The sequence below is a fragment of the Gymnogyps californianus genome, chromosome 9 (assembly GCF_018139145.2).
Source record: "Gymnogyps californianus isolate 813 chromosome 9, ASM1813914v2, whole genome shotgun sequence".
Lineage (NCBI taxonomy): Eukaryota > Metazoa > Chordata > Aves > Accipitriformes > Cathartidae > Gymnogyps > Gymnogyps californianus.
In genome coordinates this window covers 472,156-488,145 of record NC_059479.1, presented here as the reverse complement: position 1 = coordinate 488,145, position 15,990 = coordinate 472,156, and the positions used below count along the sequence as shown (strand labels likewise).

General features: G+C 47.7%; 1 protein-coding gene across 1 annotated transcript; it reads right to left on the bottom strand.

Moving 5' to 3' along the window:
• Window positions 1-6,477: 6,477 nt before the first annotated feature.
• LOC127019723 (G-protein coupled receptor 83-like) lies at window positions 6,478-13,935 on the bottom strand. Its single transcript, XM_050901902.1, has 4 exons — window positions 13,558-13,935; window positions 11,259-11,384; window positions 8,971-9,104; window positions 6,478-8,441 (listed from the first exon to the last, which is right to left on the bottom strand). Exons 1-4 carry the CDS (start codon window positions 13,933-13,935, stop codon window positions 7,817-7,819), a joined length of 1,263 nt encoding a protein of 420 aa, XP_050757859.1. The 3' UTR covers window positions 6,478-7,816.
• Window positions 13,936-15,990: the final 2,055 nt, after the last annotated feature.

Below are 15,990 nucleotides of genomic sequence, written 5' to 3'. Positions count from 1 at the left end.
TGAGCAGTGTTGGTAATGCTAATCTTACAAAGAATTACAAGACCTTCAATAATGCCAGGACCTCGGTGGGACACATTCCAGCTGAAAAATAGACTCCGATCTTCCAGGCCTTTGGATTTACGGTGGGGGAGAGACGAGACCTAACGTAGCACGTGTTGTGTGCCGCCCTCCGGGTCCTCAGACCTTTCATGAGTTGCCAGCGGCTCAGTGCCCTCCTGGCTCTCCATCGTGCCTCTCCTTGCAGCGTCTCCGTTTTTGAAGACGTGCTTTCACGTCTGTCTGTCTGGTGGCACACCCAGGAACAGCACCTTGCCAATAAACAGCCTGTGGGATTTTAAGCGATCAAAGGGACAGCTTTACACCAGATTTCTGCGAGATGAATGTCAATACAAATCCCATTTACTCTTGTCCACTTCTTGTCAGGAGAATATTAAAAATGGAAATGAACTAGGGACAGTTTAAGGGTCCGCGCAGATGCCACAGATGAGGATTTCCCACTTGATAAAGCTGAGAATTTTGTTCTCCTGGGAAAAAAAGAATGACTTCTCATTTTGTGGTATAAAATAATGGGTCCACTCTTCCTCACCTTACCGGACACCAGTGGCTGTGCAAATAATGGCATCGTGAGAGTTAATGCCTTTCTTGTAAAGAAAAAATCATCAACAAGGAGCAATTCTGAATCTGAGTCAGTGATCAAAAATTTTAAAAATGGACAAAGTTCCCAGTAGAAGTAAAGTTGCTATTAGTTTTACCAGCTTAATAATTACACAGTTAGCTAATAATTACTCCACTGGCAAGCTTATCTCCTGCACAATTAGCACTGGATTATTTAGTAATAGCAATAATCCTAAACTGAGTCTAAATTTAGGCTACCAGTCTCACATGTTTTAGTAACGTGTTTGGGAGGTAGAGAGCCTTACCAGCAAATCTTCAGATTTCTTCTTATCGCAGTTAAAGACGAAACGAGAATGACCCTCTGTGGATGGATATATTTCCCCATTCCTCTCGCTTACACATACCTCTCTCTTTCTACATCTCCCTGTTTTTCAAAATAAAGGCATTTGGTCTCGATTAGGAGAGAGCCACAATGCTTTGCGATTTAATGGTGCTGTGAAGTGAACCCAATTAACTGGCGCAGTTCTAATAGCTCAGGATGTGACTAATTCCCCCCTAGCCTGTGGCGTTGCCTCCTGCACCAGGAGAGTGTGAGGACACTTACTCCGCCTTTCCCTCCGATGCTGGGGGCAAGTCACAGAGCAAACTCGTTGTCTTCTGTGCCAGATGCTCAATGCAGACCTGCCTGGACCTTTGAGTCAGGTTACGGAGGAAGGAAAAGAAGCGGCTTTTGCTGCTTTTAGCTTTTGCTAGAGGAGGAAAAAACATCCATGTGAAGCAATGTCATTTTTAGACCTCTGGTTTATTTTTTCAAGTATTAAATAGAAAAGAAATAAGGTGGTTCCTGCAGCGTTATGTGGTATGGCACAGACTATTTGCACATAAAAAAGATGGTTCCATATTAAAAGAAGTTATTTAGTGCCAAACTTGCTTTACCTACGTTACACAGAATGACGAGTGTTTCTGTCATGCCGCATGACAACATCATTGTTCACTGAGCTGTGCTCCTAAGAGCGTACCTTTTATTTCCAAGCAAGAAAAAAAATCATTTTCACGGAACCTCTTTTACAGAGGTCTTTCTCTGCTTTCACAGCACATTTCACCCCATCGTATGCTATTAAGCCTCTGTCAGATGCTATAAAATATTGAGCCACAACCCAGGCATCCAGGACGGCAGCCGTTACTTTCGGCATAAAACAAAGATATCTGCCTCTTTCCCTGCTGCACCAGCTTCGCCTGAGCGGAGGGGAGGGCAGGCGTTGGAAAGCTGGCTCCCGTGTTCTCTACCCAGCCCTGGCTGCAGGCACGGGCAGCCTGGGCTGCAGGACCCTGGGGCTGGGTGCTCTCACCGCTCTCGTGCTCAGCTCCTTGTGTGGCTGGCACCCTCCGTGCCGGGGGACGTGGGGCGGAGCGGGGAGGCGAGCTGTGCTGCCTTGTGTCTCCTGGGGACCTTCCCGGCTCTGGGCTCCCTCAACTCTTTCTCCAAGGGCTTTGCACCGAGGTCGTACAGAAAGGGACCGATCTTTATTCTGCCTGAACCACCTTCTAGTGCAAACAACCGGACAAAACGCCTTGGCTGCGATACGGCGTGGTACTTAGCCTCGTGTGTTTGGTGTCTATACTCACGTCACTGTGTTCAGTGACTTAAAATACTTACACACCTCAGACCCCTCTCAAGAAAGGGAGTCTTGCGACCCTTCTGGAGCTGCACGAAGCTGGTCAGAGCTGGTTAAATGATTCGCAGCTGCAAGTTCATTATTCTGTTTGTAAAGTTTCTTCAAAAGGAGAGATAAGAAATGACTCTTCAGAGATGACAGTAAAATATTCTTTTCTTTTGGTATAGCTACCTAATTTTAACACTGTGCTGGTTTGGGCTGGGATAGAGTTAATTTTCTTTACAGTAGCTGGTATGGGGCTGTGTTTTGGATTCGTGCTGGGAACAGCGTGGATAACACCGGGATGATTTCCTTACTGCTGAGCAGTGCTTACACAGCGTCGAGGCCTTTTCTGCTCCTCACCCCAGCCCACCAGCGAGGAGGCTGGGGGGGCACAAGGAGCCGGGAGGGGACACAGCCGGGACAGCTGACCCCAGCTGCCCAAAGGGATATTCCAGACCATAGGACGCCATGCTCAGCACAGAAAGCTGGGGGACGGAGGAGGAAGGGGGGGACGTTGGGAGCGATGGCGTTTGTCTTCCCAAGCCACCGTTAGGCGTGATGGAGCCCTGCTTTCCTGGCCATGGCTGAACACTGCCTGCCGATGGGAAGCGGGGAATGGGTTCCTTGTTTTGCCTGGCTTGCGTGCATGGCTTTTGCTTTCCCTGTTAAACTGTCTTTATCTCAACCCACCAGTTTTCTCACTTTTACCCTTCCGATTCTCTCCGCCATCCCACCGAGGGGGAAGTGAGCGAGCGGCTGCGCGGGGCTTTGTTGCCGGCTGGGGTTAAACCATGACAAACACTTTGAACACTAAAGGGTTATTTTAATGTAGATGTAGGGCTCTCTGTAGTTGGCATATTGCTTCTTTCCAGTAGGTGTGGAGCTGGAAATTGATGTAGCAACTTCAGTAACCAGGCTACCTGTCTGAGACTTCGCTATCATACTTCCAGCTTTGTTCAAAGAGACCAGCTCTTGCACGATCACGCTGCATGTGTTGACACCGAGCGGTTCCTTTGAAACAAACATGACTCCATTAACCAGTTTCAAAGAAGTGTTGCAGAGATGTAGCAGCCTCAGCAGTGCACGTTTCCTACCCTATTTGCTTGCTGGCAGGTGAGGGAGAGAGCGAGGTCCCCAGCAAAGGGAAGGGGACCCACGAGGTGGCTGAGGATCCCGGCAGGAGCACTTGGGAGAAATGCACAAGAAATCGAGCTGTGCGTCCACTCATGGAAGCGTTTATTGGAGAATAAGAATTAAATTCAAGTTAGATGTGCCCATGCTCCTGTCTGGACTGAGGCACCCAGGCGAAGAGAAGTGCTGCCGAGACCAACTATTTACTGCATGGAGCTGCAATTAAATGCATGGGAATGAAATGGCATTTATAGTCGTCACATGTCCATGGCTGACTCCTCATCTGGGTAATCATAGCTCTGCTTTTTACAAAGGGCTTTTCATGCTGAAAGATGTCAAAACACATGCAGACATAAGGTCTGGTCGATGTTTTGAGACTGTCAGGAGCAGCAGCCTATGCTTTCTTGTTAATCCTCTTGTAAGAGGGAATATCTCCCTTTCAAAACTTAAGAGTTACACAAAACCCACAGGAGAGAGAGGGTCCTAAACCAGATCTTTTATTTGGCTGTTATCAGCCCCCAAAAAACATTGGTGAATCAAATCTTGTTGTATTACAACCATACAGGAATTTTAACAGAGCTTATATTAAAGCAAGAGCATCCAGCGGAAGGTTGCATATAACGATGGCGAAGTTTGCCAGACTTTTACAAAAACGTAAGCTTTTGACAATCACCTCAAGGAAATAATATTTTTCTAAGGCAGCTCAACATTGCCAGACTGCAGATTCTTACTGAAGAAAGCGCTGCTTGTGTAAGGATCGGCGTAGGATGTGCCGTTAGGAAACCAGCGCCAGTTTTCCATCTGGGAGCAAACTGTCCCTTAGAGAAACCTTGCCAGGGGAGGGACGTCTCCGCACGCCCGCCGCTGTCACGCAGGCAGACCGTGGATTTGACCTTGGTGTACACCATGCATCCCTCCGTGCAAAGGCTGAAGGAAGCCGGACCCAGCTTGCTGTCCTGCTAAAAAGATGAGCAGCAAGAACAGGCTCTGTTTGTTTTATTTGTTCCAGAGTAAAGAGTTCTAGCAGTTCTCTGGGAGTGCGTTGGGATATACATGCAAACTGCATTATTTAATTTCATTGAATTTTTCCAACGTAAAAACAAGAGCATTTGAATGAGAAGATGTTTCATTGAATTACTCACCTTAACAATGTTGTATTTGGGTTTGTGGTTTGTTTGTTTTTTTAACAAGAGAGGTCTTGTTTATAGAAACCCTCCAGACAGTTACATTATGGAAATGCCATTTGCAGAGGTATGAATTCCAAGTTTTCCAGACGGTAAAAAACCCAACTTAGTAGTAATATCAGGTTTACGCTGTTATTTACTTGTAACATAAAATTAAAGACTCGGATGCCTGCCTCCACTGTGCCAGCTCCATTCAGATCTCCACTTACGCTTCTTTATTACTGTAAACAAAATAAAAGGTCACACGGTAAAGCCCACAGGAGAAAGTCTGTTAAACATATTTCTTGTAGGTGAATCAGAGAAGATATCTGAGTCTTGGGTGCTTGTTCTCTGAAGAGATTTTTCTAATTCAGTTTTCTCCTCTAAGCGCATTGTTCTGCAGAGTAATTCCTGCAGAGCTGCGGTAGGGACGAGCGATCACCGTTTGTAAGAGGGGAGCATTTACTTGAAGCACTAGCATTGGAAATGCCGGTGTGTTTTGCAGTATCTCAAGCCACGTGAGGTCTCTGTTCCTTGTCTGGTGTGCTTCTGTCCTCTCCCCTTCCCGCAATTATCTTAGGAAGAAGCAAGATTTGTCTTACTCTTACTCTTTCCTCAGCGTCACAGTTTCTTTTTTAGATGCAAATACATTCTCAGGTCACACGTCAGCATTTTTGTACCTATCAAAGCATCTTGATTTCCAAATTTAAACAGTCTTTCACTCAGCCTTGCAGCTGTAGCGAACTGCCAGTGTTCAGTGGAAACGCCAAGCTGTAGAAGTGTAGTTAGTATTATTTTGCATAGGGAGGATGAAACTCATTTTCCTTTCACTGTCTTTTGAGGCTAAATCCTTTGCAATCACGAAGGCCGAGCCAGCACCAAACGGACACAAGTAAAGAAACTGATCATTCTTTCCGAGGAAGAGAAAAATGCAACTTCGGTGAATTTTCACAGCCATTGGTTTGAAGCTGGCCACATGCTCCCACTTGGTATTTTCCTCACTGCTGACCCAAATCCAGCTCTGAAATGCCAGGGCTGGCTCCCACCGTGACCCGTCAGACCGGCAGCTGCCTGCACCGGCTGTCCAGGCACCGCAGGCCCGCTTGCCCACGTGCCGAGGAATCTCAGCTATTTCGTTACGTATGGGCAGCCGCTGCTGGAAACAGGATAAACGCGGCTGAAAGCACTCGGTCACCACCAAGAGCAGCAGGAATGCAAGTATCAGTATTTGAGGCAATTGCTGTGGCACATTATCAGACGCTCAGTTTTATTGAGCGGGGGAGTGTATAAAGGTTTACAAATGAACTCCTTTATCTAGTGCCAACTTTTCCTGTCTCCTGCCGTTTGGTTTTAAGAACTGCAGATCTGTTCTTCGAGTTCCAATGCAGGTTCCACCTCAGGCAAAGCAGGGTGCCCTGTTCAGCAGCAGCCAAGCAGTTATCGCTGCTGCCCGGCAGGTTGACGCCAGGACAGACAGACAGGCTGACACGCCAGGAAAGGGCTGCCAGTCTGACAACAAAGCCACGAAGGACACAGTTCTTGAGGACTGGTAAAAAATAAAATATTATTGAAACTGAAAATAATTTAGACTTTACTCTAAGGAAACGTTGATTAACAATGTTAAAACATGGCAATATACAGTTTTCTTAGGAAATATAACGATGTGAGACATTCTTGAGGGAAAGCCTAGAGACTATAACAAAGCCGTACGTGTATCAGCAGAACAGGTACCTACCGGCCAACACCCCTCTCTGTCTCCATATACATCCTGGCGAAGCAATTCAGATTTCACCACCTCTGAGTGCTTGCATACAGTTTTTATTCTTAACCATGAAGTTTTTCATGGAATAGGTAAAGAGCCGTGTTTCCGTAGCATATTTGCGTGGACCTTCCAGCTCTTACGTGAGTCTGCTGTCCACCCTCCCTCACACGCGGAGCGAGACCCCCAGTTTGCCTGCCTACAGTGAGCCTGCGCTCCCAGTGCTAGAGAAACTGGTCACAGCCCAGTTCCCAGCCCTGGCCTGCCAACTGACCGACCCTCATTTGGAGGGTGAGGGAGGGAGGTTGGTCTCCGAAGTCCGTCAGTCCCTGAGGGCCTCCTCCGAATGTACCCCACCGGCCATTGTCATCCAGCCTGGGGAGCTGCCCTGACATCAACCAGCTTAACTTGCTGGGACCAGTGGACACAACTGTCACACTGTTAGACTCAAACTGGTGTCTCCGCTGGTACAAGCTCCATAAAATGATTTTGACTGTCGACATTTGACTTCCAATTTAATATCTCCTACGTAGATAATAGATATACATCGGAAAAGAAACATGGTAGAAAATGCAAAAATGAAAAATTCCTCTGGAACCATTTCTGTTTATTGGGTGGCTGGTGGTGTTTGGTGAGCGGGCATTAGTTCAGTCCTTCGCAAAATGGCAGGTGGTGTATGTTCTAAGAAAGGGTTGGTTCCTCAGCTAGCGAGTGCTTCAGAATAAGCTCACTTGCATAATTTCTTTCTTGACCACAGACTGCAGTCTAAGCGGCGTTTTACGGTGACTACTAGTAATCCTTACAGAACAAAACAAGCCACTGAAAGAAGAACACCTGTGAAAATGGAATGAGTTTTTGCTGTCCTGCTTCTAGGCTGTGTTCCCATTGTGATTTTTGAGACATTTCCCCCTCCACCGGCAGGCACGGCTGCCCACCGTGCTGCAAGGAACACGCCGGGGTCGCAGCGAGGCGGACGGGCAGAGCTGCGGCGTTTGTATAACAGCAGGGTAAGCGGCTGAGATGTTGCGGGTATAAATTTGAGAATGGCTATAAATGTTATTCATCTTGAACAAATTACAAATAAATAAAAAGAAGGAATCAATACAGTGTTTCTATATGCATAAACAGCCATCTACTTTAAAACAGCGTGCGTCAGTTGGCTTGTGTATAGCCAGTGTAGGGTCCCCTTACTTGCTTAGGCTATGAAAGGTTTTGTGTGCTGTTAAAGAATTCTCTTAATTTGTGCTGACTGTTCTGATGAAAAGTTCACTCGACGCCCCTCATTCTGGAGCCCACATGTGGGCAGTCCATCCCTGGAGATTTTTGAAAACCTGACTGGACAAGGTCCTGAACAACCCAATTGAGCGTTGAAGTTAGCTTGCTTTGGGCAGAAGGTTGGACTAGATGGTCTCCAGCAGTCCTTTCCAACTCCGTTTTTCCTGTGATTCTGTAATTACAACGCGATGCTGCCTGGCCGTCAGATGCAGGGTTTAGCTTTCTGCCACAATTGGCTGAACACTGGATATGTCTGTCTTTGCAGAGTTCCTCTGGGAGGATGCCCTTGCCTTCTGGCAGGCGCTGCCTCTTTTATAATGGCAGTTCTCAACCCAGGCGTGCCTGAAAGGGGGGGAGATGCACTGCAGAGCGTGGCTCTGGGCTGCGCTCCTTCGCTGGCACACACACAGCAAGGACTTCAACTCAGATCTGAAGCTCTCATTCAGCCAACAGTAAATGAAGGGGTTGTAGCAAGTGCTGCTCATGGCAAACCAGTGAAAAGCGAAGTACAGAGCGTTGCTGCTGTGGATGGCCCTACAGGAGATCAACACCACGTAGCAGTTCAGGGGGAACCAGCATACTGCAAACACAATCACCACCACCATCAGCATCTTCAGCGTCATCTTCTTTTTCCGTTGATGGGCATAGTATTGCTCCATGGTGAGGTCCCCGATGGCATTTCTCAGCCAGAGCTTCTTGGCCACCATGGTGTACGTGATGGAGATCACAAGCAAGGGTAGGACATACAAGAGAACAAAAGTAGTCAAGTCCAAATACTTCCAGAAAAGATCAGCAGGAGGAGGGAAGCTGGGGAGGCAGACCATTCGTATTGTTCTGTTTCTGAAGATCAAAGAGAGAAAGAACTGTCAAGTCCACTACCAGATGCCCCCAGCGCCTGGAGGACAAACATCTCAGGCGTTCTTGCAAGTTTCAGTACGGGTACAGATAGCAGCGCTCATTCAGTAACACGGGCAAGTGCCACTTTCAATGGAAAATTTTGCTTTAAGCTTGACCTTTGGCCCCACTGAAGATATTTTAAACACAACCCCAGGAAAAGAAAGAAAAAAAAAAAATCTATATTGACATCTGTGCCCTCTAATGACAAAGAGCACCTCTCTTCCGTGCCTGCCTCAAATTACAGGGCTGAATCTCTGAGCCAAAATCAACTAACAAACAAGCCTGAAAGCAATTCCATTGATTTTCATTGTCCTTTTGAGAGAAACACACAGCCTAGTCAAAGAGAAGGAAGACTTCTCTGTTCCACCATACTTTATTTCTGAATAACAGAGAGATGTGTGCCTTAGAATCTGCGGTGCTTTGATTAAGCTGCATATGTCATATAAAAAAAAGCACCATGTACATGTCTTACCCGATATAAAATCTTGTCAAAGTCTGATAAATGGCATGAGGCAGGGAGAAGCAGCTGGCCATAACCCAGATGATAATGATGCAAATCCCTCCTTTCACCATGGACATGCGCGGCTTGAGAGGGTGCATGATAACCTGCAGAGAACAACCAATCCTGAGGATTTACAATGTCTTTGATTGATAAAAAAAAGCTGCAAGCTTTAGAAAAAAAAAGAAGGCATCTTTGCTTTATCCACGTCCAGGAGCAAGCATTTCACACTGCTCACTAAGAAGCAAACAGCATGTGTGCTTGCCAGGACAGCAAGGAATGCTCAGCAGGGACATTCAGTGGGGCACAAGTTGAAAGCCAAGAGGCTGTTCTGGCTTGTACTACAGGCAGTGCAAAAAGTCTCCCAGTTACTACAGACAAGGTCTCCAATACAGATGGCAACCACAGGGCTCAAAACATTTGGCATTTGGTGGACTCGCAAGACAGAGTGACAGGATGCTCAAGAACCACGGCTGAATGTAATCTTTGGCCAACATAGCACTGACAAACTTGAAGGCTGGTCTCTTTTGTATTCACAGTTCACCCCGTGCAGTACACTCCATGTGTGCTTGCTGCTGAGGAGGGCTACTTTATCTCACAACGTCTTGGTCACTCTTTGAGCCTCACGTTGCAGTTCAAAGCGCTGCAGCAGCTCTGCATCCCTCCAGTGTTAACAGGCAGAAAGGAGAGACTCATTTTACAGGACTTCGGAGAGTATCAGGGCTGGAAAATGCAAGGAGTCGTGCAAGTATTAAGTGTTACTGCTGGCCCAGTGCCCTGAGCAGAGAAACACGCTCAGTGTCACCCCTCAGCTTGACTTCAGAGATCACGATGGTTAGATATCTGCTGAGCTACATGCACTATGGATGATTATATTAGGCAATGAAACAATAATTAAAAATAGACCTATCGTGTCATCCAAATGATCTCTTGGCTGATGAAGTCTTTGGTGTTTTATGCATGTCTTTTCCAGTCTCATTATAAATATCTACTTAATCAAGCTTCTACAACTCCCCTGGAGCATCTGTCTGCTCTGGTACCTCTCAGGACTAGCAGTATTTTTAGAGGCAAGTGTTGATTTCTCTTTGCTCAGCGACATCTCCTTACTTCTATTTTTATCTCCTTGGGCCATAGTAGCTAATTCCAGTTCTGAGGAACCTACTCCGCTGGATTTAAAGGCAGGTATTGCGTTTGCCCTTAATTAAACAAACACTTCTTGATACCTAGCCTTGAACCTTGCAATCAACCCAGAATCTACTGATTAAAATGAATCATTATCAAAATGCTTTGCTTTCAGGAGCTGCAATGTTGCACATAGAATGGGCAGACTACTAAACTTTTTGTGGTAAAAAAAGACAGAAATGGATGATCTATACTCTGGCAGTCACTGCAATTTTCTGACGCCAGATGGAGCACATCCCAGACAATCAGAGTGGAATCCATTATTGTTTTGAACTTCATCTAGCCATGTTATTTGTCATCTGAAATTGCTTTTCAGTAACAACCTTTTCAGTGACTCCAGCACTGCAAGAAAAATACAGTCTGCCTGAGAGTGCACCTTGCAGGATCTGCTCTCCCAGTGCACAGCATTGATCAGCTTAAGCAAAAATTACAAACTGTATTATACTTCAAGGAAACCCTTCGGTTTGCACTCATTGCTTGGCCTGTAAGGTTCTCCTGGTTGGTACGTGCCAAAAAGTATCAGGGCGGGGGGAGGAGAGGAGAATTTCTCGCCTTGAACTGAACGTGCTAACATAGTTCTCACTGCTTACAGTCTTAGGCATCCCAGAATAATGGGGCAAGCCTAAAAACCGTAAGACTCTTCATAAATACATGCTGAGATAATGCATTGGCTTGCTGGTGTTTGAACTGCAGAATATATTCCCGCCATGCTGTCAGGCTGTACTCCACAGAGCGGCTGAGGTGGGCAGGGACCCCCGGAGATCATGAGTGCAGCGCCCTGTGCAAAGCAGGGTCAGCTCGAGCAGGCTGCCCAGGACTGTTTCTGCTTGGGTTTTGAATATCTCCAAGCTCAGAGACTCCACAGCCTCTCTGGGCAGCCTGTTCCTGTGTTTGATCACCCTCGCTGTAAAAAAAACCATGGGGTTTTTGTCCACCGCCATGAAAGCCAGAGTTCTCCCCTCCGTTCTTTGATTCCCGAGACGATGCAGGTTTCCAAGTGCTGGGGTTTGAAGGGGAAAAGAAATATGTATTTAGCACCTTATTTTCTAGCAAACATAGGGGTGATGTATATCACGTACCTGGTGCCGATCCAGAGCGATGGCAGCAAGGGTCAGCACAGACACGTGAACGGAGCAGTACTGAACAAACCGGCTTATGTGACACATCAGCTTTCCAAAAACCCAGGTACTGCTTACAAACCGCACCTGAAGAACAGACAAAACTGGATTAAAAAGTGTGCATTATCTGAAGAGTGGCGAATAGGCTTCCCAGGAGTATGGTAAGGAAGAAATGCTTTAATATAGTTTCCTTATGCTTTGTAGATGCATTATGTTCAGTTTTTCTGGGGAAACAGTGACTATGCAAGAGGCTCTGAAACAGAGGTGAGATTTATTATTCTGCGCAAACAAAGCCACTTGAGTAGTGCTCTGTGTATGTGTGTTTGCGTGTACATGCGTGCATGTGTACACACGTGCATGTGACATGGCCCTTCTGGAAAAGGTAAAGAAATCTTAGCTCAATTCCTTGGTGAGGCTCTGCAGGGAAAAACAGCAGCTTGCCTCCTTAAAAACAGTTGCACATTTGAATTTGTGGATGCTGAAAGTTGCACAGGTTCAAAACTTAGTGAGGTAAATTTGTGGAAGGAAAAATCATTGAGGGCATTGAAATAGCAAGGCAACGCTTCTGAGTTAGGGACTGCCAGTCTGTGGAGCATCCCTGCCCTGTGTCTGTACTCCTCCTGGGGTCTGCAGCTACCAGCCACGCTCAGAAACAGGACGTGGAGCTTGGTGGCAGGGTCTTGCTCGCACGCTGATCTCTGAGCCCGACTCTCCTCGTACCACGTTGTGTGAGATGCATCAAGAGCAATTTCAGAGGTGTCAAATAAGTTACTCAAACAGAGAGGAAAATTTTACCCTCCAGCTGAAAAGGCAACTCACACTTCACACGCTGGGTCGCCTCCCTCGCTGATCTGACCTCTGCAGGTACCGGAGCCATCCCCGCCCGGGCAGCAGATCCAGCCGGGGATCTCACGGGAGGGGAGGGGGGCAGCGGGAGTTTAAAGCCTCCCTGAGACCGCGGTGGCAAGGGCGGCATGGCATTTCTTATGAGCTCCCAGAGAGGTCTTATTGTGGCTTTCCTGCAGAGGAGATTATTCCAAATAACAGTTGTTGTCTCCCTCCCTTGCTTCTCCTGACTGCGCAATATTTATTCCAAATTAATGTAACTCATTCTGGAAGCAGATTAAGCTAATTTGAAATAAAGCACATTTACTACAAAACATCTGTCCACACAGAAAATTAGTCAAGACGAGCTAATCTGTTTTCAATTAATCTAATTAATTTCCCTATAGAGACAACTCTAGTAGTAATGGCTCTGTCACTGAGCGTGTAGCAATGTGCTGTTTCTTTGAAGTTGATGTAAAGCTCTTTCCTAAGAGAGATTACAGTTATTTAATTACTTGTGCCTACTGTGTGACTGTTGTGCAAACACACAAGAGGGCACTATCCTTTCCCTGAACAGATTACGGGATGCAAATCCCATCAAAGCAAGGCAGAGAAATCCCACCAAGACACAGGATCAATTTAAGAAAAGGTGAATTCAAACTGATAATTCGGGACCTGCTTTTGGAAGGCAGAAGAACACTATGGACAGCTCTGGGCAAGGACTGAACCGGGAATATTTGGGATGCTTTCGAACCAGAGGGCTGTGTCAAATTCGGCTACAGAGTCCTGCTTACACGTTGTTTATAGATTGTGACAGTGGGGCAAGAAATGAATCCATTTAATTCTTCCCACCTCATTCTTTTAATATTTTTTTTATGTCTTATATTAGTTAGTAACTGAAAATAAACAAAGGACAATCAGCCATCCAAGAAGCACAGTTTGTAGTGCCCAAGTGAGAGGCATGCCAAGCTGACATGGCTCAGCACAGACCTAGCAGTTTCCCCTGCAATCACCTTCGCAAGGACTGACCTCGTTTGCACCGTTTCTGTAGGAAACTGGCAGTTAATTGGACTCCCTAGTGTCAAACTTGTCCCCGCTTCCTTCCCCATCAAAAGACAACTAGGGCTTCGCCATCCGTGCCTTGCCACCGTCCTGGAAGAGGGAGGAAAGCCGCAGAGGAGCGACGCCTCCCGAGGGGATCGCGAGGTGGGGGCACGAGTGCCCCGGCTCCGCTCACCGAGCCCTGCCTGCACGCGAGGGGCTGTCGGGGAGAGGAGGGGCACCGCCGCAGCTTGTCCGGGGGGCAAAAGGAGAGGGATGGGGAGCCAAGAAGAAACTCCGCACATTAGCCTGTTGCTGGCCCGTTCAATACACGTGCACACAGCTGACAGGCACACACGGACACCAGCAAAACACAGACAAGCGGGATGCTCACCAGCGTGAAGGGGGTGTTCAAAATGGTGATCATCACGTCGGCAACGGCCAGGTTGACGATGAAGAGGCTGGTGGCGGAGTGCATCCTCTTGTTCTTGATCACCACGTGGCACACCAGGGTGTTGCCAAAGAGCGAGATGCAGATGATCACAGAGTAGGCTACTATCAGCAGCGCCTTCACCGTCCGGCTCTGGGACTCGCCCTCATACTTGGTCCCGCTGTCGAAGTCCCCCAGGTCCTCCAGGTCCAAATCACTGTGGAAGAAGGATTGGTTAGGGAAGCCGTACAGTGCAGAGAAGAAGTTGGTCGTGTTGTGATTCTCCGCTCTCCAGAAGGGCTTGGAGATGTACTGCAAAGGGAACCACGTGTGCCTGCTCATGGCTTGGGAAGCGAAGCTCCAGCGCTGCCCGTGTCCCCGGGCAGGCTGCACGTTCCTCTCTGCCCTCCTTCCTGGCAGCTCAGGGGCCAAAGTCAGTGGCTGCAGGAGGGAACACACACGCCTGCATTTTAAAAATCTGCCCCGTGGTTGCAAACTACATAAAAGAGTTGGTAAATGGGTCCTTCTTCCTGCGCTGATCACACGTGAGCTTTGCTCCAGGGACTCTCCAGCTGCTGTCCGTTTTCAGTCCCGTATGTCCTACATACAGAAGCTGATTCAGATGCTGAAATATCAGAGATCCCCAAACACTTTCTCTCTGCACCTAGGAAGAAATCCTAGTGAATATTTCCTTTCGGGCACTGTTCTGCTTCTCTCCCGCAACTTCTCCTTGGAAATCTGCTTTATTGGTTTTCCACATAGTCCTCCATCCGTCAGGTCTCTGTTTCCTGAGAGTTTTCAGAGCTTGTCAGAATCAAAAAAAGCAAGGGCTGCCTTTCCCTTTTCTTTCCATCCTCAAAGTATCTCTGAGCTATACAGTGAAGCAGCTTCGCTCAGAGGCTGAGTGGTCCCTGCTTTCCCTGCGATATATACAGCCTGCCAGATGACACACCGCAGATCAAATAGCCAATAGCGTATCTCTTCCTAGCTTATCCCGAGGTGTGCTGCAACCCCACACAGAGACGATGGGAGAGTCTGACGTGCAGATCTAGCAGAGCAGCAGAATACAGAGAGAGTGGATGTGCCCTGATCTTCCCTGTCTCCTCTCTCCTCCTTTCTGGGTACCCAGCACAACAGCTACATGGGGTGAAGCATCTTTCCTAATTTGCAGCATCTTTCTTTCTCTCCGTTCCAGAGTTTTAGCAGACGGAGAACACCCGAGGATTTCTGCCTCCAGAGAGCTCCCAGCTTTGTGCCTGGCACTGTCCCCTTCTCGCTCTCCTGTGGAGGGAAGGACAGCGTAAAAAGTGAAACGCAACCTGAAAATGAGAACGGACATTTCAGGGTGCTGCTGGGTGCCCAGGGAGACTCCTGCCGCAGCTCAGCCCTCTGTGCGCCGAGCCTGGAGAGAGGGGGAGCAGCAGCAAAGGGCAGCAATATGGGTGGAAATGCCTTCTCTTCTCCTTCCCTTTCTTTGCCGACACAGTCATTTGCAGAGCAGCCTCAGGCTCCAAGCTCAGAAACTCAGATGCAAAGAGCCTTTCTGTGCTGCCTTCCCGCAGCGGGCCCCCCCGCGCCCCGGGGTGGGGGGCATCTGGCAGCACCGGGCCGCGGGGCAGGGAGATGGGCTGAGCGGGGAACAGGCAGGTTTGCATACAGGCTGCTCACTCTTGCACCTTAATTTAAGCTAATTTTAAAGATATTGGCTTCTAAAGACATGATTCATCTTCATTACTGGACAGTACTTAACGATGAGCCAAATCATGATAGAAAGGGAGTCCGTCTGCCCAGGCTGCGTTACCACAGTCTTAGTAGGTACATGTATTAAAATGTTTGTCCCTGTCTGCTCCCATGAAGATGTAAAGAAAATGCTTTCATTACTGGAGTATTGAGCTTGCAAAGCCGAATAAAATTGTCCCTGCAGGTCCCTGCAGATTGTTATATTTCATATTTATGAGGGATATAAAGACGTCATAAGAGAGCATAAGAGAAATACTGAGAATACAAGGCCACTACATTAAACATTTTCCTAATGCAAAAGTTCCCATCGCGCTCCAAAGGTACATTTTTCAGCTTCTTGTCTGTGTCTCTGTCTGTCCTTCTCGGAGCTCCGTTGCTGGTGCCGAGCACGGGCCTCCCGCGCCGGCGGGGAAAGGTGGCAAGAGCTGCTCAAGAAAAAGCTGCTGCTTGAAGCTGCTCCCACTTTTGAGCCATTTCTGCTTCAGAATACGCAAAGGAGATCCACAGAGCAACCGGCCATGCCTCCAAGAGCATCCTCTGTCCTCCCGGGCAAGGGTCCCCAGGGGACCGCACTGCAGAGAGGAGGGAGCGCGCAAATTATGTCAAAACCGAAAACAAGGCTTGAAAAAGAAAATGTCTCTGCTTTGCCATTCAGAG